This window comes from Leptonychotes weddellii, chromosome 4, assembly GCF_054177405.1.
Source record: "Leptonychotes weddellii isolate Sample4059 chromosome 4, ASM5417740v2, whole genome shotgun sequence".
NCBI classification, from domain to species: domain Eukaryota; kingdom Metazoa; phylum Chordata; class Mammalia; order Carnivora; family Phocidae; genus Leptonychotes; species Leptonychotes weddellii.
In genome coordinates this window covers 72,657,357-72,682,401 of record NC_138372.1, presented here as the reverse complement: position 1 = coordinate 72,682,401, position 25,045 = coordinate 72,657,357, and the positions used below count along the sequence as shown (strand labels likewise).

General features: G+C 44.5%; 1 protein-coding gene across 3 annotated transcripts in view; it reads left to right on the top strand.

The window, feature by feature from the left end:
* Nucleotides 1-25,045, top strand: part of ABCA4 (ATP binding cassette subfamily A member 4) — a 128,670-nt gene that overhangs the window by 41,567 nt on the left and 62,058 nt on the right. For all 3 annotated transcript variants that reach the window (XM_081818824.1, XM_081818825.1, XM_081818826.1), the window contains 6 exons: nt 12,204-12,409; nt 13,048-13,224; nt 15,183-15,405; nt 18,513-18,734; nt 20,623-20,827; nt 24,319-24,384. In XM_081818824.1, the coding sequence (XP_081674950.1) occupies nt 12,204-12,409; nt 13,048-13,224; nt 15,183-15,405; nt 18,513-18,734; nt 20,623-20,827; nt 24,319-24,384 (1,099 nt within the window). The remainder of the gene's footprint in view (nt 1-12,203; nt 12,410-13,047; nt 13,225-15,182; nt 15,406-18,512; nt 18,735-20,622; nt 20,828-24,318; nt 24,385-25,045) is intronic.

Below are 25,045 nucleotides of genomic sequence, written 5' to 3'. Positions count from 1 at the left end.
TGGCTTTCCCATCGTATAAGCAATACTCCCAGACAGTTTTCTGATTGGCCTGGCTCTACCTATCTCTGAGTCTCCGGGGGGATCATGTACTATGATAGGGAGGTGTGGGTCATCGCCCACCATGAGGTCAGGAAAGCAAAGTTAGCTTAATCTGAATCTCAGGGACTGGGCAGCATTACTGTGAAGTGGGGGAAGCTGTTTCCCCCAAAAGAAGAAACATAAGACAGAAAAGCCTGAAATGACTTTTCCTTCCCCATCTGTTGAGCTTCCATTCATTCGTTCTTTGAGACTCAGCTCTCAAATGTCACTTCTGCTTTCACCATAAGTTTAGCCATTCACTCCTCTGAGCTTTCTCTACCACATGTGTCCCCATCCCTGGCCATGTCACCACCATCCACCTGCTGTGGTTATAACACAGGCAGGGCTCTGGGAGGGGGTGTGGATGGGAGAGAAGAGCTCTACTGAATGGAGTTCAGTGGTTCTCACAGTGTTTTTGTTAGGTACATCAGGAGTAAAGAATATCTCTTGTCTTTTGTTTGACTTGACATTTGCTTGGTGACATAAAGGTCTCATTTCTTGTAGGATTATTTTTTCCATGTAGCTTGTGCTTCATGTAGTGCCAGGCACCCAACAGGTACTTAATATATACCAACTGCTTAGATGGATAAGAATTCAGTTTCTAGGGACGCCTGGGTGGCTCAGTTGGTTAAGCGTCTGCCTTCGGCTCAGGTCGTGATCCCAGGGTCCTGGGATTGAGTCCCGCATCGGGCTCCTTGCTCCGCGGGGAGCCTGCTTCTCCCTCTGCCTCTGTCTCTCACAAATAAATAAAATCTTTAAAAAAAAAAAAAAAGAATTCAGTTTCTAGAACCAGACTGCCTGGGTTCAAATCTCTGCTACTTGTGCTTCAGTTTCTGAATCTGTAAAATGGAGATATTAATAGTACTTACCTAATAGACTTGATTAACTGAGTTAATTCATGCAAAGTATTTGCATGACCAATGCCTGGAATATAGTAAGCACTTTAATACTGACTTATTAACAAAATACCAACCAAAAATACTGCTTAAGAGGAGGACAATGACATTAGTGAAATCAGACCCAGCCACTGAGCTGTTCCTGATGCCCCTCAAGGGATTATGAGCTGCTAATTACATCCTGCCTCAGCCACCAGGATTCCAAGGGCCTTGCAATCCCATTAACCGAGCTAAGTGCTCCTAAGCAAAGGCCGTGGTGGCCACCGGTCAGTGGTCTCCCGCAGGGGTTCCTAAGAGGGGTTTTGATGGAGGCAGAAGCCCAGCAGGTGATTATGATGAGGTTTCTGGTCTTCCTGCTCTTGCAGGGGTCAGAGGGGGGAGGAAACCAAGGGGGTACTGAACTGAAAGGTGAATGTAGGTGGGGGAAATGTGCAGTGAGGAAGAAACCAATCATTGCAATTGGTCCTGGAATGTTCTGTTTTTATTCTTGTGCTTCGGGAAGTCTGGAATAGCCTTGGAGACCCTCCAGCTCCCATCCTGTGGACTGATCAATAGCAGACTGGGAGGAAAACTCTTCCCCGGTGGCTCTAAGTGTCTCTCCAGGACAGGGCAGCAAGTATGTTCCTTCACAGGCTTAAGACCTGACTGAAGCTCTCCTTTTCAGGAATATGCCTTGGACTGAAGAGGATTAAGAGCTTCCTCCTGGGTCAGTCTTGTTACCTACTTCCCTGCCTATTCCAAGAAAGAAAAAAAAATCATTTCAGGACAGTTAAAGCAAAAACAGTCTTTTAAATGAAAATTATGTTGATCTAGGTCAATGTGGCACTCATATGTGATATTGAACAGTAACAGAAGCTCTGAGAACCAAGAGCAAAGACCTTTAAGCCTTTGTCTTTATAGGAAAAGGGAATGATTCAATAGGTTTTCTCTTCAACTAATAGAAAAGCTAAATCCCCTTCCTTTCTACTTGAATGAGGCCTTAGTAACTGGACATTCCATTAAGTAGCCTGGAGAGTTCCCATTCCCCTGGAGCCACCTTGCTGGGTCACTTACAGGCCATGCTAGGCCACTGAGTATAAAACCTTCTCACCTGTGCAGTGAGGACAAATGGGCCTGAATCTCTGCTTCTTATGGACTATGTCACTCTAAGAAATTCACTTCACCTGCTAAAACTCAATTTTCTTATTGGTAAAATCCAGATAACACAACAGACCCCATAGAGTTGTTGTCAGGACAAAATGAGAGAAGTGTGCAGAGCACACACTTCATGCCATTGATAGTTAGGCATGTGTAAATTCTCAGCCTTGGGTTCTTGGCTGTTAGGTGGGGATGGTAATACCCTCCTTTCCAGGTGGCTGTGAAGGTGAATTGGGAGAGGGCTGGACGCATAGTAGAGATGCTCCATGCATGGCAGTTCTTCCCCTGAACCACATGAGTGTCTTCCCCTGAACCATAGACTAAGTAAAGTCTTTGTCAGATTGAAAAACTTTGTGTAAACATTAACCAGAGATTATGAAACTATTCTCTATATTAGCCTTAGTGAATTGGCTTAGAATCAGGACTGCCAGACCATTCCTAAAAAGACCCAGCAGGATGGCCCTGCCCTGAGTGCCATTTTGTAACTTCTGTGAACAATGGTCTAGAAATTTTGCTATCCTCAGAGCACCAACTCAGCAAGGGGCTTCTATAATTTCATTCATTCCATAATCACATTCTGTCTTTCCCCCGATCCCTTGCCCTTAGCAGGGAACAATAAAGAAATGAACAAAAGGCAGCCCTCCTACTGAGAAGGTGGGCAGTGGGCTAGGGAAAGCGGTAATGGTATTTGGGGAACCCCACATTTCTAACATGTGGAGAGATTCATTTCTGTAGGCATTCAGATCATCCTCTTCCCCAAATTTAAGGAGACTGAAGGCAAGTGAGTCTTCACATAGGTTAATCTCAAACTGGTATATGTATACTTTTATAGCCATAATTTATATGTGTCTTATCCACATATATTTTTCTTCTTGAGAAAAAAAAATAGAAAAATTAACAAATTATCCCTCTGATTACCCTTTAGTTAAAACAAACATACACACCCCTCCCCTTTGATTTCTTTGTTCAGTGAAAGGTTAGGCCTGGCACAGATGGAATACTATTTAGAGTTCAGAATGTATTTAAATTACATTGTATATTTGAATTTCAGGTCTTGAATTTTGCATCAGGAAGCTACATTTAGCCAAATTTCAATATGAAAATACCTCTGATCCAGGCATAAAATTGTACTTTAACCAGTCACAACTACCCTTCCCTAAGTCTTGAAAAAACATGTATTCATTAACTGTTTTAGCCTCTGCTGTCTTCATAGTCAATATATGTGCATAGCCAATATTTATTATCTTCATGGTGATTATCTTGTTGATAAATTAGCAGTAGTGGGATTTTTTGGATTCATTTTCCTCTGCACCTTGCATGCTCCTGGCAATATGCCACCACCACCCAACCAGAATGTGCTCAAGGAGTATAATTTTCAGGCTGGCCTAAGAAAAAATAGGATTAGGAAGATAAAGCCACTGATCACGTAATATCTTTAGAGTCAGATATATAGATATTTGTGGACTATCTACAGCTTTCTTCTGTTGATTTCATTGGCTCCAGATATGCATTGGGAAGTTAGAAATCAGAGGAGAGGTAGAAAGAGTGCAGAAGTCTACACCACAAGAGCAGTGTTATTTCAAGGGCCATGAACTGGCTCATAAGCAGTGACCTTATTTTGTGCCTCTCGTCTCTCAGAAGAATAGAATGGAACTGAGGCAGGAGAATGCAGGTGAGGGGTGGGCTGGGGTCATGGGTGGAGGGAAGGCATATCACTTCCCTTGTATCTGAGGCTTACGTGCCCTTTCATGCAACCCTCTTAATTGACTGCCTGTAGGCATAATTGTTTTCATTTTACAGAATTAAAAATGGAGCCTCAAAGAAGTTGACTAACTCGCTTAACAGCACGGCAGATAAGTGGGGGATCCAGAATTGGAATCCAGACCTGTTTGGCTCAAATGAGGAAGTTCTTTCTCCTGTAATATGAGGGGCACATTAGTGGAGGCTCAGTATGTATTATTTGGATAAATTATATAATGAGTTGGATGAAGACAGCAATTATTTTGTAATACTCTGAATAACAGACACTATTCTGATTGGGTCTTCTCTGCATGGAAATAACTAGATTTAGAGTAGGAAACCAAAAAAATTTTAGCTGATTTGGTTATTCATATATTCGCATGCATTGAACGATCTACATCTGAATAAACACAAGTAATCTTGACCCCTAGAAGCTCACATTTTATTGGGAGAGATAAGCATGTTATTAAATAATGCCATATTAATGGTCTCTCAAAGGGCTACTAGAACAATAATTCAATTTGATGGAGTAGAAACAAATTGCACAAATCCAAATTTAAGTGTCACACATCCTCCAAGAACTGTCAGTTCCTCCTCCAAATTATCTCTGAAATCTCTGCTTCCTCTTCCTCTCCATGTATGGCCTCTTTACACAGTCTGTACCATCTCTCCTAGCTGGTCACTGGACCTCCATTCTCTGCTGCTTCTGCTCAGCTCCCACATTGCCTCCAGTGGGATCTTTCTAAAACCCACCTCGCCATGACATTCCTGCTTAAAGCTCCTTAGTGATGCCTGATTGCTGTAAAGGTGAAGTCACTCCCAGTCTAGCCCCTTCACGGGTCTTCCATATTGTGTGGGATGGCATGCTGCCCCAGGCCTCCCACCTGTGCAGGTAGAGTCCTTGCCTCCTGAACCCTCTGGCTCCCCTTCAGGACTCAGCTCCTGTGTTTCAGGCCTTCTTCTACACACCATATTCATAGCCCTTGATAATTATTTGTTCATACGCCTCCCTACCCCCATAGACCTGAGCCACTTAAGGGCTGAAACTCTGTCTTATTTATCTTTTGATTCCCATTTTATGTTAGTAGAGCTGCAGTGACATAAAGTAGACACCCATGCATGCCAAATTAAAACTGAAAATACATTTATGCTGGGTCTTAAAGACTGAACTTGCTGGCTAAACAAGGCAGAAAGACAGTTTCAGACAGAAGGAAGAGCATAAGACCAGTGCAGAGGTGTGGCTGTAGCATCAGGGGAGTAGGTGGTAGGTGGGGGTGGGGAGGAGCAGTAGGGTCAGGAGATGTGACTAGAAAGGTCAGCTTTACCCTGCAGGCTATGAGACGCCATCTGCAGCACTCACTTAATGGGTTCTGTGATTTGGGGCAACAGTGCTGTTCCACCGCCTGAAAAATGAGGGCGACATCTTGTGGGGCAGTTTGGGGAGTGTTCACCGCTATGGTGGAACTGGCTATTTGCAACCAGAATGTGCTCTCATTGGTCAGTGTCTGACTCTGTTGATTATGAAATACCCTTAATATAGTGACACTGACCTCCCAGAGTTGGTGGAATGATTTAACCAGAAAGCTTTGAGAGCTAGCGTCTTTTGCAGTTACCAGCCAGGTTATTGTGTCTTCCCTCGGACCCAATTAGGTAAGAAGCTTTACCTGGTGGCTTTGCCGAATGTGCATCTTGGCACCCCAACTTGACTTTTTGTTTCATTATTTATTTATTTTAGAAACACATATTTTAACAGCTGTGCATTTCCTGTCCCTTTGTTTTCCAGTCGTGGTGCATTTCCTCACTCTTTGTGGTAGAAGGTTTCAGATGTCTGTTTCACAGTGCCTAGTGTGTTAGATAAAATTTATGGTGGTGCCTTTGGCCTCTGTCTCACCATCCCAACCAACTCAAACAGCCCAAAGCTATTTTATTTAGTGGCTTTTTCCATGTGGTGGGAAATGAATCTTGAGTGTTAGAGCCTAGATCTGCCAGGAAATTCATTCTGGGATGTTTGCCCACATCCATTGGCATTTTTCAAAAGGAACCCCAGGTGTCTACATTAACACCAGCAGGGCCACTTCAGGCCTCCATGGGCATTCATCAGCTGCTTTGTTCTCAGCCTAAGTATGGAAGTTAAAGATGTAAGAGGCAGGACTGTAGAGCTAACATCTCTAAGGGTGCAGCCCCTCCCTTGTCCCTGGACTCACCCCTGACACGTCCTGGGTGGATTAGTCAGAATATGTCAGCACAGGGTACCATTCCCCTTTGATTATCAAGTTCAAACAAAAAGGGAGATTCTTTCTTTCTTTGCCTCCACTGGGCAATGTTTTCCACTTAATATATAATTTAATTCATCTATTATTTAATGTGTTTGAATTTAGAGTCTGGCAGGTCAGAGTTGAAGAAGGAAGCCTGCTGCTACCGCAGCTTCTCCTCCCAAGGTGGTGTTTGATTTAGCGGTGTAAACAAATGACTGCATTCTCAAGAGGTCTTGAGCACAGCTGCCTGCCCTGGAGAGAGCTCGAACCTCTTCCGCTGGGGTGAACTCTGCTTCCTGGGGAGTATCAGCAAAACAACTGACAAGGAAATGTAGGACTTGTGTGGACTTCAAATAGCAGTGGCCCTGCCACCGGTGTTTGGCTACAGCAGTTGGGAAATGAGGGGAACAGGGAAATCTCTCTTTTTTCTGCCCTTTGCTAGCATAGGGCATTGTAATGGTTCTCTTTCAGATTCTGAACTCTGGTTGCAAAATTTGCCCAGAATTTGCCTCTGAGGCCATAAGACACTATCTTTTTATTCACTGAAGGTGCCCTTTGAATTTTTTCTCATTGGCAGTGCTATCTTTATGTTGAGCCCCCTAAACTAGCCTTCTTATCTACCTACATTATTCTTCCCTAATATCCATGACCATACAGTTTCTCTCTGTGTAGAACCGTAAAGCTTTTATAGATTGACTCCATGGCACCAGCCTTGTTAGAACCTACTGTGTTTTCACTTGTAAGCTAATCATACCAGACCAAATATGTCAAAATCCATGACCCAGGATATGGGTTTAGTCATTCATCTTTGCCTCCCAAACACACTCATGCACATACATAAATATACATGACTGTTAGCCAAGATTTTAACTTCAGGGACCAGAGCAAGTACCCCACAGAGAATGAGGCCACTTTCTCTGAGGGAGGTGACCTCCCCATGACAATGCAAGGGTACATCATGAGTCATACCTCAGAGGATGACCCAGGAACTTCTGAGTTATGTCCAAAGCAGCTTCCATAATTGCTGTGCCTTTACTTCAGGGAGATTTGGTGAGGATGGCATTCTGGATGATCTTCATAAGCCCTTCCTCTGGGTAGATTTGTCTGACTTTCACTTAATGGCCAATCAGCAGCTAGGGAACACCAGTGATTTAGGACTCACCCCCATCCCTGACCCCCATCCCTATCCCTATTGTCCAGGTGGGACATGGGGCTTTGACTTCGGTCTATAGCGTTGTTCTAACCAGCTGAGATGCTGTAGATCAGCTTGGGATCAGCCATATTATTTAAAGAAAGTAACTGCCTTCCTCCCAGACAGCTGTCACAAATGAAAGGTAACCTGGCAGGGCTTAAAAGCCATTAGACCCTGTTGACTTTGAAGATATTTTGCAAAAACAGTAATAAAAATGGTATTTACCAAGTTCTCATTATTTGTGAGACAGTTTAATATCCTCCAGAGGAAGGTTGCCTTGTTATGCCTCCTCAGCGAGCTTGGAGTGATCACTGTAATTGGCCTCATAAAGTGGTGGTGAGGGCTCAAGGGTTCATACGAGCAGAGCACTTGGGCCAGTTTGGGTGCGTAGTGAGCACCAGCTTTTATTCTTACCGGGAGGCACTGGCTGGCCCTTCTCAAACACTGTCATGTGATCCTTAGAACACACCTACGAGGTAGCATGTATCTTAGTTTTGCAGATAGGGCAACAGACCATACAGTTAGAAAACAGCAGAGTGGGGATGGCATTCAGGGCTGTCTGTCTCTTCAACAGTACGCCATACCACTTTCCAAGATGGGGAAAATATCCCAACTTTGAAAATGGGTCAGATGTTTCAGGATAGAAATGAGTGTTTGAGAACCTTTTAGGTTTTGTTTTTTTCACAGAGTATCAGGGTACCAATCTAGGGGGACACAACAGGAAACATGACTGTGAATCAGCTGCCTGATAAAACAGCCAGGACAGAGCCCACGTCATTGTGGGGCTCCACAATGTCATTGAAAACATCAGCTGCTTATTCCAGTATGGATTTCCCTTTAAGACATGAAAGGAGAGTTCAAAGAGCTCGATGGCTCAGAAAGCTAAATTATTAAAATACATTTGTTTTTATTAACTTTTTTGCTTCAGTGAGAATTATACTCTCATTAACATTCTACCAAAAATTCACTTTTCACTAATTATTCCTAGTTTATCCTCTGAATCCAAGGTGCACAGGAATTATGTTCAAAATACGGTAGTAAAGCTGTATTTCTTACAGCAATCAAGACTTCTAAATTTAAATCAATTCAATTCAGTAAACACTCATTGAGTCCTTTTCATGAGAAAATGCTCTTCCAGAGACCACAATGAACTAGAATGGCCCCTGACCTCCAGGAACTTACTGTCTCTAGAGCTGTGGTGACCTGCACAGTAACCAGGGACCATGTGTGGCTATTTAAATATTGATTAGAAAAATTCAGTGCCTCAGATGCACTAGACACATTTCAAGTGTTCGACAGCTGTTTTGGGTCACTGGTTACCATATTGGATAGGGCAGATCTAGAACATTTCCACCATGCAGAAGGATCTGCTGGACACTGCTGCTCTACTGGACGGGGCAAGAGATCTTCCTGTTCAGGAATTCCATTGCTCTGACTTTGTGGTTGGAGTGTGGCTTACTCTTAGAGTAACATGGGGAAACAGCACCACCCTTCAGACTTGACATTTGAAGACATGGATTCAGATTCTGCTCCTGACCTATATTGACCTTGGGCAAGGCCCTTTGTCCCTCTGATGCCAGTTTCCTTACCAGTAAAGCAAGGACATCAGATCACAAAACCTCTCTGACTCCTGTCCAAATGCTCTGTGATGCTTAGTGAATTGGTAGAATATTCTGTGTGTGTGTGTCATAATGTACCACAGCTAAAAGAAACTACGAAGAAGAATTTCCATCTCCAAAATAATTTTTTCATTTTAGAAATTTAATTTCAAATTCAATTTAATTTAAATTCAAACTCAATACTAAAATTATATATATGCAGACCTAAACTTGCTAAACTGATTTATTTATTTATTTATTTTAAGATTTTATTTTTAAGTAATCTCTATACCCAACACAGGGCTTGAACTCATAACCCCAAGATCAAGAGTCCCATGCTCCATCGACTGAGCCAGCCAGGTGCTCCCAAACTGACTTTTTTTTTAATGAGATTCTTTTATTATTCATTTTCGTAGAACAAGGTTTCCCCAGAGGAAACTTAAACGTGTTTCTTTTACTTTCTTTCTTTTTTTAATGTACTCTAGCAGTTTAGTTTTAATGCTTCCTTGCACAAGCAGGTTGCCAATTCTCTGTCCCCATAGTGTGCTGTTAAGTACTGACGAATGCTGGGAACCAGGCCCTTGGTCTTCAACTGTGGTGAAAGTCTATATTCCCCACCAAAAAAGATGAAAAACCAAAAACCATAAAATAGCAAACCCTATGTTATTCCTAGAAAAAAAATAAACATGTATTAAGGACTTCCGGTGTCATGAGGTACTTAAGTCCTTTATCTCATTAAAGGACTGACCAGTGTTAGGCTAGGTGATGCCTGTTTGCAAAAGAAGAGCTGGGTAAAGAGAATTTCTTATTTTTCTTAATTCTATGGAATGTGACTACACTTACTGGTATTTTTTAAAGAAATTCCACTTCCATTTAAAATACCTATCTTCTTAGTATGGTGTCACTTAAGCCTTGGCCCTCTGTATTTTCTCATTACCTGTGTTCCTCTTTCCCATATTAGCTGGAACACTAACGGTTTCTTTTGTTTTCTTTCTTTTTGTCTAGAAGACTGAGAACATTACATGGGACCTGTTCCCAGGATATGGAGCCTGAGGTGGGACAGTTTAGTTCAGAAGGCCCAAAGAGGGTGGGTTGGCAGTCCTTTTTGTTCAGATCCAGCTCCTCAGCACAGTGAGGCTTCTGGCTCACCCTCTGAGGTTGCCTGAGGGGGACTTAGCAGTGAGGGGGTGGGTGAAGGAATTGGGCTTGCTTGCTTCTTACCAGGTCAGCAGGAGCTCGGTCCTCTGATCACCTCCTTATGACCTGCCCACCTTCCTTGCTTCTCTGCTTCTCCTGGTATGAGTTGTGGGATCAAATGAACTAGAGTTTGACCCCTACTCCACCACTTTGGGGAAATGACTCAGCCTCTCGGGGCCTGAGTTCCCTGGGCTGCAAAGAGAGGATAAATAATAACTGTACTCTCCTACTCTACAGGACAGTTGGGAGCACGTGGAGGGCAGTGGAGCAGGCTGGACCCGTGGCTCCTGGTATGGGGGGAGAAGTCTGGGCCTCTGGAAAGTGGGAAGGGAATCCAGGGCCAGCCACTTGCTAGCTGTATGACCTCTGGCAGGTCTCCTAGAGTTCAGTTTCCTCTTCAGTAAACTGAGGATTCCAGGTAACTCACAGGCTCTGTGTGAGATAATGTGTTCCTTTAAGCCTGTGTTACAACAGTCTTCTAACCAAGCTTCCTGCTTCCCCTCTTGCCCCCACCAGTGATTGTTTGGAAACACAATTGGATCTCACATGTCCTACCCTTGCTTAAAACCCTCCACTGGTTTCTTAGGGCCCTTTTAGAATTTGCCTGGAAATCTCCTGGTTTTAGCATGGAAAGCCTCGTGTCCTAGGAAGCCCCTTGTTGGTTGATCACACTGCAAGTCCAGCAGGGGCAAGTGATGTGGTGCCCAACCACCTTCCTAGTGCTCGCCTCTCACCGCTCACCTCTAGTTACTTCTACTTCTCCGCACAGTGCAAAGACCTAAGGAGCATTCAACACAATGCTAATGCCCTGGCCCTGCCTTTTGAGAGTCTGATTTCATTGTTAGGAGTGGGCCCTGAGAGTAGGTGTCTTTTTAAGGCTCCCCAGTGGTTCTACACACAGCCAAGGATGGGAACCACGGCTCTCTTCTTACAGGTCTCCAGACATCCCATGTGTTGTTCTCTGTGCAGGAGCTGACCTTCCCCCTTGTCTCTTCCCTTGGCTAATTCCTTCTCATCCTCGTCCTACTCAGGAGTTCCTTCCTTCAGGCAACCCTCCTGCACCCCTCCAGGTAGACTTAGCTACCAATGGGCTCCCAGACTACTCTGGGCTTGCTTTCAACAGAGCCCCATCATTTTGCATTATGATTGTTGGTTTACTCCACACCTCTCCCTCATTAGGTCTAGAGTTTCTTTCGGGAAGAGATTTTATCTTCCCTCCTTGTATCCCTGGAGCCCAGCAGGCTCTGGCACATTACAGGCCTTCAGTAAGTATTGGGTGAACAAATTAATCAAGACAAGGCCATCTGACCTCTTGTGAGTTACATTCTAAGAAAGAAACATTGACACAATAACCCTAGTGTATTATAGGAACAAGAGGTTAAGGAAAAACCAGATCCCAGTATAGTCTAATACTTTAACAAATCTATAGATTTCTTGGACAACCCCCAATATTCAAATTAAAAGAAATTCTTAGTTTTACTTTTCTGTAGGTAATGATTTTTTTCTCTTCCAGTGGAGAGAAAGAAGATCTATTAGGAAATTCCTCTCCCACCCACATTACCTGTCAGAACTGTGACTGGAAATGATTTCTCTGACTAAATCGTTTTGGCTCTCTCTTATTTTCTTTCTTCCTCCTTGTTCTTCCCTCAGCTGGCCATTATTGTGTGTTTGCGGGGAGGCAGGAAGGTTCACTGCTACAGCTGCTTCTCTCTCTCTCTTTAAAACTCTTTTATCGGCTTGCTTTCTGATCTTCAAAGCAGCCTGTATCCAGTGTGACCCCACTCCCTTGCCTCCCCATGCTGGGGAGTGAGAGCTGGGAGTCTTTTTGTCATTTTGAATACTTGCATATTTGGACAGCCTTGGACGGCCCTCACCAAATCTGCAGGGATGAGAGCAAGTCAGTGTTTGTAAACCCCCTTTACCCCCAAATCTAGACACAGTGACAGATTGACACCAGACTCCACAGTTAAGCAAACAGTAAGTTTCTAGATCTCCTTACATTTGACTCATCCCCTGGGGGCAGAAGCCCTTATCCCCTGCCCTTTTTTTGCAGTTGAATCTTTGCCGTTAGTGTTCTTCACATGCTCTCAACCTTTGTGATTATCTGCAGTGCTTGATCCTGGATAAGTTTGAAAGCTCTGATGATGAAATTCAGCTCACTCAACGAGCCCTGTCTCTGCTGGAGGAAAACAGGTTCTGGGCTGGTGTCGTGTTCTCTGACATGTATCCCTGGACCAGTGTCCTACCACCCCACGTGAAGTACAAGATCCGGATGGACATTGATGTGGTGGAGAAAACCAATAAGATCAAAGACAGGTGATGTCTGGCCCTGCACATCCCTAGGAATGTATGTGGCAAGGAGCAGGGAGGGGCTCCTCTGGGCTCAGGTCCCCATCTCCTTGTAGGGACAGGCAGGTTACTTGGAAAGGCACAGAAACACTTGGGTATCAGAGAGCTAAGCTCCCTAACCAGTTGACTCTGTTAGTTGGTGGAACCAACAGAGCTTGGTTACCCTGTTGTCATTCCCTCAATTTAGCACTTGTCCCTGGCTGGCCTTTGGGCAATTTGGAGATGGAAACCTCTAGGTATTGAATTATCTTCACGTAGAGGTTCTGCAAATGAGGTGTCTCCAAAGTCACTGGGAAATTACATTTGGTACAGAGTGAGGGATTGAGACAGGACTCGGCATAAAAATCAGTACGATTAAGTTAAGAAGAGATGAGATATTTTATAAAGTTCAATGTAGAGTCCTTGAATTAAAGCAATTACAAGTCACTGTGGCTAATATTTGTAAATGAGATTTAAACTGTGAACTAGAAAATAGAATCAGTTTGGAACATTTTAGGGGTGAGGTTTTAAGAGAGTGAGTTTTGAGTCCCCTTGTGCTTGTGAAGTGTCAGTAAGCTGTCCATTCCCATTCACATCCATTGTCCCTCCCTCTGGGTTCTTTGTAGGTACTGGGATTCTGGTCCCAGAGCTGATCCCGTGGAAGATTTCCGATATATCTGGGGAGGGTTTGCCTATCTACAGGACATGATCGAACAGGGGATCACAAGGAGTCAGGCCCAGGTTGAGGTTCCAGTTGGAATCTATCTCCAGCAGATGCCTTACCCCTGCTTCGTGGATGACTCGTAAGTCAGAGGCTTCCAATCTCCCTCCCAGACACACTAATCAGGTTGCTGGGGTGGAATGGGAGTACTCCCCAGGCTTCAGTCTCTTTGGAGAGAAACCCAGGGAGTGGGGCCAGCTTGAAGAGAACGGAGCTCTGAATGAGGAGCTGGCTTCTCCCAGACTCCAGGCAGGGCCAGATGGGCAAGTGAAATGGCAGGGAGAAAGTAGTTGGTGTTGTGGGTGGAAAAGGGAAGGTGAAAATAAAAGCAAGGGAAGTGAGGTTGGGAAAGGGGACAAAGGCTTTTTAAGTTTCCACTACGTAGTATGTTTGGTATGTGGAAGAGTTCTGGTCAGAGTGTTTGCCCAATGATTGCCAAATCAGCAAATTAGGACTCTGCATTGCAAGTAGGTCTGGTTCCTAGGAGCCTCAGAATAATGCAGCTCCTTCCCTAATTAACATTCGCATGGTGCATGCTTAATGAGAAGGTAGAGGAATGTGTTGGATGAGATGGAACCCTCCCTTCCTGCCCACCCCACCCCCACCCCCAGGCCTGTACATCTGTTGGCCAATAGCAAGCTAAGCAGGTAGCGTATTATTTTCTGAACGTGTATTTGGGGCGTGATAGAGAGAGGGACAGAGAGGAAGAGAAGACTAGGTGGGCCCATTTACCCGGGTGGATGGGGGCAGGAATATCACCAGGACAGGAGCAGAGACCTACAACTGGCTTAGGGTTCAACTTTTAGAAAAAAAAATGGGAAGTTCACCATAGTGTGCGTTGTGTCAGTGGGGTTCAGGGAGGAGAGAAACATTCACAGCCTGAAGAAAGGAAAAGTCAAATTGCTACCTGACAAACAGTTAAGATAAAGCCCAGTATGGGCACAGGAAACCCTCTCTCCACACCCCAGTCCAATTGGTTCTCCTTCCTCAGCTCTACAAAAGACTAAAGAGATAGCAGTGGTTGTTCTGCAGTCAGTTTGGGTTTGGACGATAAATGGAGATGGGACGGGGAGCCAAGGGCAAAAGCCCAGTTCCACATTTAGGATCAGAATGGGAGTGTCTGGCAGGGTAGTGGGGTACACAATAAGGAGGCAGTGGGGAGTCTAGCCATTTAGAGTGCAAGAGCCCTCTAGTGGCAGGTCACAGAAGTGCAGGCTTTATGAATTTCTGGTTCTCTTCTTAGGGCCATCTTGAAAACCCTCCCACACTGGAATCAGCCCTTCCTGTGACAAACAACAATTTTCACTACATAATAATCCCCAGGGCTTTACTAGCACATCAAGCACAAGGAAAATATGCATAAAGTTCACAATAAAGTAATTCCAGAATATCAAATCTATCCTGCTTGGTAGAATGAATATCTATGGGATTACTCTACCGGTACATAGCTGGTGGAGTTAGTCGCTATTGGATCACTGATTGATTTATTGATGGGTCATTTGCCTTCTGAAAGTGCCACACTGAATAGTTATTTTGTGCCTCTTCCTGCATAACTGCAGTTTGATTCTCTGGGATAGATAGTGCTAAGAAGGCTGACACCCCTGGGGAGCTCAATTATTGCTCTCACCACCAACACCAGTTCCCTTTGTTTGTGGTTCGCCTTCTTGGACTTAGGTGTCAGTTAGCATGTATCTATTCCAGTCACAACCACATCATCAAGTTTGCAGTTCTTTCCTGCGTGATCTTACAAGAAGGTCTATATGGTGTAACCTACAGAATACAATTTTATTTTACACATATAACTTGTAGAGCATTCATCTGGGCTAACCAAAAAGCTACCATCTTGCTCTAAGGAAAAAGTAATCCTTCAGGGCAGAGTGCAATGTATTAGAAGATTCAAGCCCATTGAATGCGCAGTGGGATTTTCTGCCTTTCCCTCCATCTGGACTTTGTTCTCAACACACCCAACCAACCAACATTTACTCCACCTCTACCAGGTACAGGGCATTCTACTATTCTGTTTCTCTCCTCTTGCTTCAGTTTTATGATCATCCTGAACCGCTGTTTCCCTATCTTCATGGTGCTGGCCTGGATCTACTCTGTCTCCATGACTGTAAAGAGCATCGTCTTAGAGAAGGAGTTGAGACTGAAGGAGACCTTGAAAAATCAGGGTGTCTCCAATGCAGTGATTTGGTGTACCTGGTTCCTGGACAGCTTCTCTATCATGTCAATGAGCATCTTCCTTCTGACCATATTCATCATGGTAAGCCAGATAGAAAAGGCCCAGAAAATCTTGAATAATGTTGTACCTCCCACTTTTCCTCCTCTTAATGAACACGTGCCTGCATTAGTCATCTGGCCATCAAGCATAGCCTCACATGTAGCTACTCAGCCATTTCAGCCAATGTGGCCACATGCAGCTGCCCAGTCATTTCAGCCAAGGTGGAAAATACTCAGAGGACCCCCACCCCAGAAGCCCCGGTATGTTCCCCACTCCCACTTCCTGCCCAGGGAGCCACAGTCCACATAGATTATCTAGCCCCATTCCTTGGACTACCTGGAGAAGCTGCTGTTAGGAGAGCCCAGTGCAGCATGATTGTATGTGCAAAGGGTTCTCTCTTTCCAGACATAGAAGAAATGAGTACAAAGAGTGTCTTCCTGGGATTACTGTCTCAAGCAGCAGCTGGGGTTGGAATGTGAAAAGCCTTTTCATTGTATTAGGAGAGCAGAACTAGACGGTTTATTAATTACCATCATGGTCACACCATTCATGGCTTGACCAAAGGACATTCTGCTGTCTTAAAAGTCTCCAAAGTGTTTTAAAGGACAGAACTTAGAGTCTGTCCTTTCTCAGCAGTAGGAATTTTTATAGCTGCAGGCGGCATGCAAAGGTCCATCATCTGCAAACCTGCAGCTCCCTCACAAGCTAGACTTGAAAATAATCCATTATTTCATATTATGTTCTTTCCCTCCATTTTTAGTTCCTCCACAGTAGATGATCTTTTGTACTTGTTAGACAATAAGCTCATAAATTTGGGTAGTTTTTTATATTTATTTGATGGGATTTGGTATAAACTTCAGACTTTAGGCTTTGCAAGCTCCTGTTATGGTGTTATCAAGCTTGTTTTGTTTTTCTACGATTGTCATATTAGTGCCCCTCTACACTAAGCAATATGTGTGCTGAACAATAGACTCTGGCTAAGTGTGTCCCTTCCCATGTTGGACCACACTGGTGCCAGGAATGTTCCATCACATATCCTGTCCATCCAGCAGATATTCAGTTAAACCAAATCCTACTCCTTTTCTTCGCAGTAAAATGTACTAATTCTGAAGGGTTTTGTTTTCAGCCTTAGTCAAACCCTGTGCTAGAGCCCTATCAAAACCAATGCTGATACAGAGGTCATTCTGCTCAAGCAACCTAGCTTTAAATTTGTGGCTTCAAATTTGCTCCTTGAGATCCACAAAGATGGGGAGAGAAGCTGTGCTCCTTGTCTTCTTCTAGTGGTCCCTTATTCCTTCCCATCCTTCAGTCTGCCCCTTTTTCCATTTCCAAGATGTTTTGTGTCCTCCGAATTAAAGGAGTCAAAATGCGTAAGTGTTTGACTTATGCAAAGTGCATAAACATGTATGATATCCTGCAATGTCTGTTAAGTGACATTGAGATCTGCCTTCCTAAGAATGAGCATTAAGACTTCAAAGCTTTTAGGACGTGAGGTAAAGAACGTTCACCAAGAGTTTCTTGCACAAAGGGGTTTCTCCTTGTGGGAACCAGAACATTGTTCCAGTGATGACGGAAACAGAGCTTTGCACACAAAATAGGATTCCTTAGAATGACGCTCCCATCTTTGCCTTGTCCTTCCTTCCCACCTTAACTATGCAGGAAAGAAGCTGGAAGCTGGGACAATGGGAAGGTTCCAGTTATTCAAACTATTAGGAACAGAAAAGACAAGTAGTCATTAGAGGAAGCCAAGGCCTGTGAGGCTGTTGGGTCAGCCCAGTGACTTTCTTTCATCTCTGCCTGAAGTCACTGAGAGACTGTATGGGCCTAGAAGCTTGTGGGACTTTGCTTTGAACTGGGATAAGAAATTGATGTTATTCTTCTGAGAATACCAACAACCATCTTAAAGTTCTTCCTGCCATAGCCATGTGTTCAGCTGTGGACTCGCTTTTACTGGGCTGTGTGATTAAGGAAAAGGAGTGAGCTTTCCAGGGTGATGTGGAGAGCTCTTTGACACACAAAGTCAGGAGCTCTGAGTCCTAATTTTGATTTTCATTTAGAGTTCCTCAGAGTTTGGTTCTAGTTAAGCGTAGCCTTTTTCCACCCTCGTTTGCCATTTGTTTTGTTCTATTTTTCAATCTGTTCCATCGGTGCCTGGCAGGCACAAGAATGTGAATGAGGGAGAAATGGTAACTGTGGCAGACAGGTGACACATTTGTTCCTCTCAGCTCTTGCACACCCATGACAGATATTGCTCATTGCCTCTCTTTTCTATTAAGAACCCAGTGCTTCAGGGCACCACTAACAATTGATTGGAACCCATTCAAGAGATGAATCTGTTTGTACCTTTATGTTCCCAAGAAAAGAACCAGATGATCTATATGTATTTGGAGTTCTGTGCAAAGGGTAAAATTCCTCATAGGAGGTCTGTAGTAAAGGAGAACCAAGAAGGCCTAATAAATTTGAACATCTCAATGTATCCTATAGGGAAGTGGGCAGCAGCTCACTTAGTGAAAATTGCTAATTTGGTCCTATTTTCTACATAGCCAAAGTGATTGACTCATGAGTTAATGCCAAAGATACTGAGTATTTCCCCAGGTTCTATGTATTTGTATGATAGTGATGAAGGGGGAGGATTAATCCACTTCCAAGTGATGTGGATTAATTGCTGATATTTTCATCAGTGTGAGTGGTAAATCCCAATACAACTATACATGATTGAGTCATCAGGCCAGGCCCCAAGCAAAATGTTACAGCTTATTGGAGGGTCTCCTACCTCCCTTTTTTGTCCCTCATCTACTCAGTGTATCTTGGAGCTGTTGATGCTCTAAGATCTTCCTCCCCTGTTCTAGGCTTATTTCTCCCTTCCCGCCAAGGATTTGCTTACTTAATACACAATGATTACTCGTACTGATAGGCAGCCTAATGTGTTGCCCTCCCAGGGAGAACGGCACTTGGAGGATTAAAGGAATTCAACAGCAGTGAGTCTCACCTGTGGAAATTTGGCATCCACGAGAGATGGTGGGAGAGATCACTCTGGAGTAGAGGGCTTCTGAAGACCCAGAATCATGGCACTGAGGTTGCCCCCTGGGAGGGATGGTGCCCTGGACATGGGTGGAAAGCACCGACTCAGATGGCCTCTTTGGTTTCAGCATGGAAGGATCCTGCACTACAGTAATCCGTTCATCCTCTTCCTGTTCCTGTTGGCTTTCTCCATGGCTACGATCATGCAGTGCTTCCTGCTCAGCACCTTCTTTTCCAAGGCCAGCCTGGCCGCGGCCTGCAGTGGTGTCATCTACTTCACCCTCTACCTGCCACACATTCTCTGCTTCACCTGGCAGGACCAGATGACTGCTGACCTCAAGATGACAGTGGTGAGGGACCTTGGGCTTGCCCCTAATACATGAGACATTTTCGCGGAGGCATCTGTAGTAGTCCTGGAAAACTGGCCTGCCCTTTGCAGGGATCCACTTTGCCTTTTGGGTGTAAAGGACATAAGATGTAAAGGCATAGGGACAAAAGTTGGACAGTCTTCATCCTGAGCTACCCAAGAGTCCCTCCTTACCAAACCTGCCTGATGAGTCTGCCCTGGGAAGCAATCAAAAACCAGTTTGATTCACGGGTCCTTTCTGTGTCCATAAGAGAGGAACAGCTTGGCCCATTTCACTCACTTTTCTTTTTGCAGCATGTGAGAAGATTCAGAAGGGAGGGAGCATGCTCCCTAACTGTTCTGCCCAGAAAGATGTTTCCATTCATTAAAAGCATTTGTTTCTCTCCATAAAAACTCAAATCCGGTAGTTTACAAGGGTCTTTATCACACTCTACCACTGCATGCAGAAAGGAGTGCAGAAATGAGCCAGTTAAGAGCCAAGCCCTCTTGCCAGGCCAGGACTCTAGAAATAGACTTTTGATTGCTTGAGAGACAGACTTCTTTAGTTCACAATTCCCAAACTAATAGCACTATCTTTTTCTCTAATCGGTTTCAAATGGGCCATTTCCACCCTCTCATTAACCAGGCTTAACTGGCTTCCAGGTTCTCTAGGGTGCAGCTTTCCTTGTCCTCCAGAACTTCCCTCCATAGTTCTCTATGCAGTGGGGTCAAGAAAGGACTACCACCTACTTCTTATTGAGGAAGATCTAAGATATAAGTTGTTCTAATAATCCAAACTTATTTGGCTACAGAGCTGCCAAGGCATCTGCCTTTTATTTCTCATGTTAAACAAGAAATTAATTGCTGTTATTTATAGCACCCAATTTTCTAAAATGATCACAATGGGCTCGTAGCAAAAAATCTTTATGACTCAGCCTATGGGCAGAGCTGGGCTATCTTGATATCCTGGGTAGACATCAGTACTTTGAGGCCACAGCTAGCTTCATGGGTGTGTGGATCCACCAAGAAGCTATAGTTCTGGAAGTGTGTGGACCAGGGCTGAGCTGAGAATTTTTAAAATGGTTTTTATGAACATAGAGCTGGGGAATCTCATCCTTCTATAGAGAGAGTTTGAACCCCACCCCAGGTCGTACAAACTGCAGAGAGGCCTCTGAGCAGAGGAAATGAGAATGTGTTTCTGTATGCTCTGTACATGCTTTCTGCCGTGCCGGTGACCACCTGTGGGGACTTGGCCAGGGACCCTCTTCTTCAGCCTTCTTTTGCATACCACCTGTTTAGTTGACTTGTTCTCTCTACAGAGAACCTAAGGAAATGATTGTCCTCAGTCTGGAGAGGAGAAAAGGTGACATCAGTGGAATCTGAGGCTTTTCTGGACTCAGTGATAAGTCCTTAGGAGGTCATGGGACCATCCCTTTCCTGGTCTCCTAGACTGTCCTAGGACACTGATGACTTTGTGGACCCTTCTGATGGGATTCACACAAAGCACCTCAGTTATTTTCTTTGTTCTATAGAGAACTGTGTGATCTCAAGAAAGAGGTAGGAAGAAGGGGGGAAAGGTAGGAAGGTAAACCTGAGCACCTTTGGTCCTTTGGTATGTTGTGCTTTGTAGTGTTTGTCTTCCCCATTACACAACTATACTCCATTGAACAGATGAGAGGTGGCTTGGTAAGTATTACATGAGGTCCCTGAGGCATTTCCAGAATTCCCTTTCTGTGGGAAGACTGCCTTATCCCCTCGCTGGGTTATCCTTATACCTGGACACAAGCTGGGCCACTATTTTGGCCCTCGTCCCTACCTTGTGGCAGCTGGGTGCTGTTGGGCGGGGTGAAAGACCTCTGCTCACCTTATGTGCCCTCTTTGCCTCATTGCAGAGCCTGCTGGCTCCTGTGGCATTTGGGTTTGGCACTGAGTACCTGTCTCACTTTGAGGAGCAAGGCCTAGGGCTGCAGTGGAGCAATATCGGAAAAAGTCCCATGGAAGGGGATGAATTCAGTTTCCTGATGTCCATGAAGATGATGCTCCTTGATGCTGCTCTGTATGGCCTGCTTGCCTGGTACCTTGACCAGGTGTTTCCAGGTAAGTGTCAACTCCCATAGGGTAAAGGTACTGATATTGGGTTCTTCAAATCCCCAGCCTTCCCCCATCTTTCATCTACTTTAAATCTTATCCTTTCTAAGCTCTTTCAGTTTGGGCCCTCAGAGCCAGCATTTGAAACTTAAACTGAAATCAAAAATCCATCAGTGAGTGCTGGTGGCTCTACTTTAGAAATAGGTCCAGAATCTGATCCCACTGCCTTCCCAGTCCAAGCCTCCTTCCATAATCATTGCCTGCCAGTCTGTTCTCCACACTATGTTCAGACATCCTTTCAGAACCTAGGTCAGATGATATCTACCTTCTGTTCACATCCCTCCAGTGGCTTTTCCTCTTGTTCAGAGTAAAATCTAGTGTCCCAGTCCTGGCCTATAAGATGCTTCATTAATCAGCATCCAACTAAGTATCTTCCTTATTTCATGTCCTTCCCTTCTCCCTTATGTTCTCTGCTCCAGCCACATCCGCCTCCTTACTGATTGTTCTTCAATACACTCAGTACATTTCCTCCTCAGAACCTTTGTACCTGTTCTCGCTGCCTGCGACATGTTTCTGCACCCCACCCCCCCATGTCTGCAGGCTTACTTCCTCACTTTTGTTCAGGTCTAAGTTGAGATGTCACCTCATCACTGGGATCTTTCCAGATTGAAAATATCTAAATATCTATCCCTGTATAAATTACATTCCTTCAGTGCTTCTGTCCCTTTTATCCAACTTTATTTTTGTGACATCACTATCTGACATGATGTATCTTTACTTGTTTTTTTATTGACTCTCTACCCCTAGTAGAATATGGGCCCATGAAAGCAGGCCCACAGTCTGTTTTGTTCAATGTTATAGGTTCAATGCCAATAAATAGTGCCTGACTTTTGGTGGACATTGAATAAATACCTGATTAATCTGCAGCATGGAAAAGCAACTCCTGAATCAAAATTGGGTGTTTGCACAGTTTCATATTTGCTTTGTAGAAATCAGATTTTCCTTCAAATTAGTATTTCCTGGTAGCTAGAGAAGTCCCACTTCATTGAGTGGGCTTCAAGTCAACCAACAGCCACCTTGTGCCGTGATAGCCATGGCCAGGCTTTCAATGCTGTGGCCAGGAGCAGGCAGGGGAGAGTGAGGCTGGGCCCAGTCCCTGGGGAGGGACGAACTCACATAATCTTGTGATAGCCTTTGTTGGGAGAAATACATAGGCAGCAACTCTGGAATAGGAGAAAGATTACTAGGCTGAGCCAGGAGGCCTGGGTTTGGATCAGAGCCGTGTGATTATATTAGCTTCCTAGGGCTGCCATAACAAAGCACCACAAACTGGGTAGCTTAAAACAACAAATTTTTTTGTCTCACAGTTCTGGAGGCTTAGAAGTAGAAAATCAAGGTGTTGGCAGGGCCATGCTCTCTCTGAAATCTGCAGGGGAAGGAGCCTTCCCTGCCTCTTCCAGCTTCTGGTGGTTTTTCAACAATCTCTATCTTCACACAGTGTTTTCTCTGTGTGTGTGTGTGTGTGTGTGTGTGTCTGTCTGTCTGTCCTCACATGGCTATCTTCCTATAAGGACACCAGTCAGATTGGATTAGGCTCCCGTCTAGTCTGGTATGACTTAATCTCAACTAAGTACATTAGCAATAACTATTTCCAAACAAGGCCAAGGGTTAGGACTCTAGTGTCTTTTTTTTCTGATACCAAATGTGTCATTTTTTCCCCCCAACATCGGCTATTTCTTTAATACCAACCAGGTGTCCAATAATCAATTCAGTTCTACCCAGTTCAGTAACTACCCAGAATTAGCACAGACCCCACAAAAAGATTCAGTCCTACAAGACTGTTCCCACTTCAGAGGCCAGCCACAAATGCAGTGCCTGGGGTACCCACACGTTTGTCCAACTGACTACAAATTCAGGAGTTCTCAATAATCCCCCCCACCCCCCCACCCCCACCCCCGCTTTAGTAATTCACTTGAATGACTCACAGAACTCAGGAAAGTAGTCTACTTGCAATTACAGTTTATAATAAAGAATACAGCTCAGGAGCAGCCAAATGGAAGAGATGCATAAGGGGAGGGGTGGGAGGGGTGGTGCATGGAGCTTCTATACCCTCTCCAAGTACACTACCCTCCCAGCACCTTGATGTGCTCAGCAACCTGGAAACTCCCTGAATCTTGTTCCAGAGTTTTTATAACTCAATCTCCAGCCCCCTTCTCCTCCCTCAAGATGGAGAGTAGGGATGAAAGTTTCCATCCTCTTTTCCCAGGCCTGGTTTTTCTGGTGACCAGCCCCATCCTGAAGCTATCTAGGGGCCCTCCCCTGAGTCACCTCATTAGCATAAACTCAGGTGTGGTTGAGAAAGGGTCTTCAGCTCCTTGTGAGCAACAAAAGACATTACTATCACTCAGGAAATTTCAGGGGTTTTACAAGCTCTGTGCTGGGAACTGGGGACAAGACCAGGTATTATTTTGTATCCTACCATGGGCCTCAACGTATCTTTTTTGAGGGGGGGGACACAATTCAACCCATAATGGTGACTTTGAGCAATACATTTGACCTTGCCATGAGTCAGCTTTTCTATCTTACTGTGCCACTAGAAGGAGATATAATAAGTGAAAATTAGTTGGATTGAAAATGCAATTTGTCCATAATTCAAGAGCTTTATTCTAGCCAAGCTAAAGCTTTAATTTGTCCAGTAACTATTTACTGAGCAGCACCTATATGTTAGGCTCAGCACTAGTTTTGGGGATAAAGGGGGTGGAAAAGACAGACCCAAACCTGCCCTTTAAGGGCTGACAGTCTAGTGGCCATGGAACATGGGATAATATTAAATAAGCAAAGATAGTGTGTTCTCACAAAAATTAACATTTTATAGGGAGCAAAATCTTCTAAGAGAACTAGACAAGAAATTTGGGAGTCTTTTCCTTGGAATCCAGTAGAATGGGGTGGTTAAGATCAGGGGTATTAGAACCAGATTACCCATATTGGAATTCCCACACCTCTGTTTAATTAGCTGTGACCTTGGGCAGATGATTCAAAGTCAATGTGCCTCTGTTTCCTTATCCACAAGAATACCACTACCTATCTCTTAGGGCTGTTTTGAGGATTAAGATTTTAACTCATGGAAAGTGCTTACAATAATGCCTGACATGGAAAGAGCATCCAACAAATGTTAGTGACGATTGTGGTCATTATTATTATCTGGTAATTGTTGAGAAAGGGCATGATTAAATTCTTTAATAAGATGTTTTCTTGGAAAACTATTATCAACCAAGATCATCAGTCTTAGCATTGCTGGTTCCACCCAAAAAAAGTGACTTTTTAAAGTAAAACATGTTGGAAGGAGTAGTCTTTGTGGTAGCCCGTGGATAGCTGTGTAATGCTTATGAACTATGAATATCTATAGCTATACTCTGAGGTTCAGATAGATAAATTCTCGATTTGGTAGAACTGTGGTAGGACTACTAAGGCTTTTTCCCTTATTTCCCTGTCATTTCTAGGGGACTATGGAACCCCACTTCCTTGGTACTTCCTTCTACAAGAGTCCTATTGGCTTGGCGGTGAAGGTGAGTTATTTAAAATTTTTTAATTAACCCCCCCCCCAAAAAATCCCTTAGTGTTTTGGCTTTGTCCTGGATATGTGTGGGCTGTAGAGGGGGCTCCTGATGTCAAGTGTGGGTTCCGATTAGTCAGTTCCTTCCTGGGGCTCTGCCACTGTGGTGCAACACCATAGCCTCTGGGACCCACCTTCTGTGAGTCGCTGGCCAGGAGAATGGCTGAGCACTGATAAACCCTTGTGTCCCATACAACCTGCGCCCAGTGGATGAAACTGTCCTCGGGAGGGGCGCCTGGGTGGCTCAGTCGTTGGGCGTCTGCCTTCGGCTCAGGTCAGGATCCCAGGGTCCTGGGATCGAGCCCCACATTGGGCTCCCCGCTCCGCAGGAAGCCTGCTTCTCCCTCTCCCGCTCCCCCTGCTTGTGTTCCCTCTCTCGCTGTGTCTCTCTCTGTCAAATAAATAAATAAAATCTTAAAAAAAAAAAAAAGATTCTCTCTCTCTCCCTCTCCCTCTGCCCTCCCTGCCCACCCTGCCCACCCGCCAACACTTGTGTGCACATGTGCTCTCTCTAAAAAAAACAAAATCAGAAAAGAGCTGAGTTTCCCCACCTAACCCGCCCCCCCCCCACACACACACACACAGATGAAGAAATGGAGCCCAAGAGGACCAGT